This window comes from Myotis davidii, unplaced genomic scaffold (assembly GCF_000327345.1).
Source record: "Myotis davidii unplaced genomic scaffold, ASM32734v1 scaffold648, whole genome shotgun sequence".
Taxonomy (NCBI): domain Eukaryota; kingdom Metazoa; phylum Chordata; class Mammalia; order Chiroptera; family Vespertilionidae; genus Myotis; species Myotis davidii.
This window is the reverse complement of record NW_006299603.1, coordinates 1,625,185-1,626,687: the sequence shown is the minus strand read 5'-3', so window position 1 is coordinate 1,626,687 and position 1,503 is coordinate 1,625,185. Positions and strand designations below refer to the sequence as shown.

The 1,503-nt window shown below is 48.0% G+C and overlaps 1 protein-coding gene across 1 annotated transcript in view; it reads left to right on the top strand.

The window, feature by feature from the left end:
- Positions 1-1,503, top strand: part of RASGEF1C (RasGEF domain family member 1C) — a 53,011-nt gene that overhangs the window by 42,894 nt on the left and 8,614 nt on the right. The window contains 1 exon segment of the mRNA XM_015571533.1: positions 194-314. Coding sequence (XP_015427019.1) covers positions 194-314 — 121 coding nt within the window.

Genomic DNA, 1,503 nt, shown 5'->3' with positions numbered 1-1,503 from the left:
TGATTCCTCAGAGGGGATGAAGAGCAGTGATGAACACCCAGGTTTTCTGATGCTGGCAATGCCATTTATTGCCCCGACTTCCAACTTGCTCACCCAGAGGTGATGAGAGAAGTCTTGCCGACCCCGCTCTCCCAGGGAATGTCGAGCCCTGGGAGTGGAGTGCCACCATCCTGTGTCTCTGTGACCCTGGCAGAAATTTCTGGAGCTGGCCAGGCAGGTTGGAGAGTTCATCACATGGAAACAAGTGGAGTGTCCCTTCGAGCAAGACCCCAGCATCACCCACTACCTGTGCACTGCCCCCCTCAGTGAGGACGGTAAGGTGCCCCTGGCCTCACTGACTGCTGGGCCCTGGGACTCTTGTGTGGCCTCTTAGTCACATTGCCAGTCAGGGCCCCAGCTTTGAGCACAACACACCATGCCCATGTTTGCTGGCTCTGGGAGGGAGCAGAGAAGGCTGCCCTCCTCACCAGCCCCCCCCGCCTGGCTGCCTCCCCCAGAGCCTGCGGAGCTGCAGGTTGGGTCCCCCAGACCCAGGCTTCACCCTGGAGAGAGTTTGAAATTGTAAATCTATCTTACCTCACTTCCTCTTCAGGAAAGTGGGGGTGATGGTAAGAACCGCCTTCCCAGAGCTCATGTTAGGATCTTTCCAGAGCTGGTGTGAGTGTGTGTTGTATGTTGTGTAACCCTGGGTGGGTCCCTCACCTTTTTTGAGCCTGCTCTGCTGCATCTAGAAAGTGGGGGAATGAGAGAGCCTACTTCCCAATGCCAAGTGAGATTTACTTGAGTCGGCACAGCAAAGCCCAGAGGACTACACTCAACACTAGTCGTATTAGTTTCTTGTTGGTGCTGAAACAAATCACCACAAACGGGGTGACTCAAAACAACACAAATTGATCCTCCTACAGCCTGACAAAGACATGACACTTTACCTACAAGGGAGAAACAATCCAAAAGCATCAGATTCCTCATCGGAAACCCCAGTGGCCAGAGGCAATGGCACGTTTTTTAACAGCTGAAAGAAAACAAATATCAACCCAGAATTCTATATTCAGTGAAATTATCTTTCAGGAATTCACTATAGATAAATCAAAATTGAATTTTAAAAAACTGTTCAGGTAACCCATAGGAAGACAAAACATAAAACAGAAACAAAACACAGAGAGAACAAACAAAAAAAATAATAAATAAAATAGCAGACTCGAGCTCTAACACATCAATAAATAAACAAAATGAAAGTCTAAATATTATACCAAGTAAAAGACAGTGGCAGAGTAAATTAAAAAGCATGACCTGCCCTGGCCACTGTGATTTAAGTTGGTTGGAGCATCGTCCCATGCACCCGAGGGCTGTGGGCTCAGTTCCCGTTCAGGGCACATACCCGGGTTGTGGGTTCAATCCTTGGTCAGGGTGCATATGGGAGGCAATTGATTGATGTTTCTCTCTCACATTGATGATTCTCTCTCTCTCTCTGAAATCAATAAAGAGTAAATAAACAAATAAATG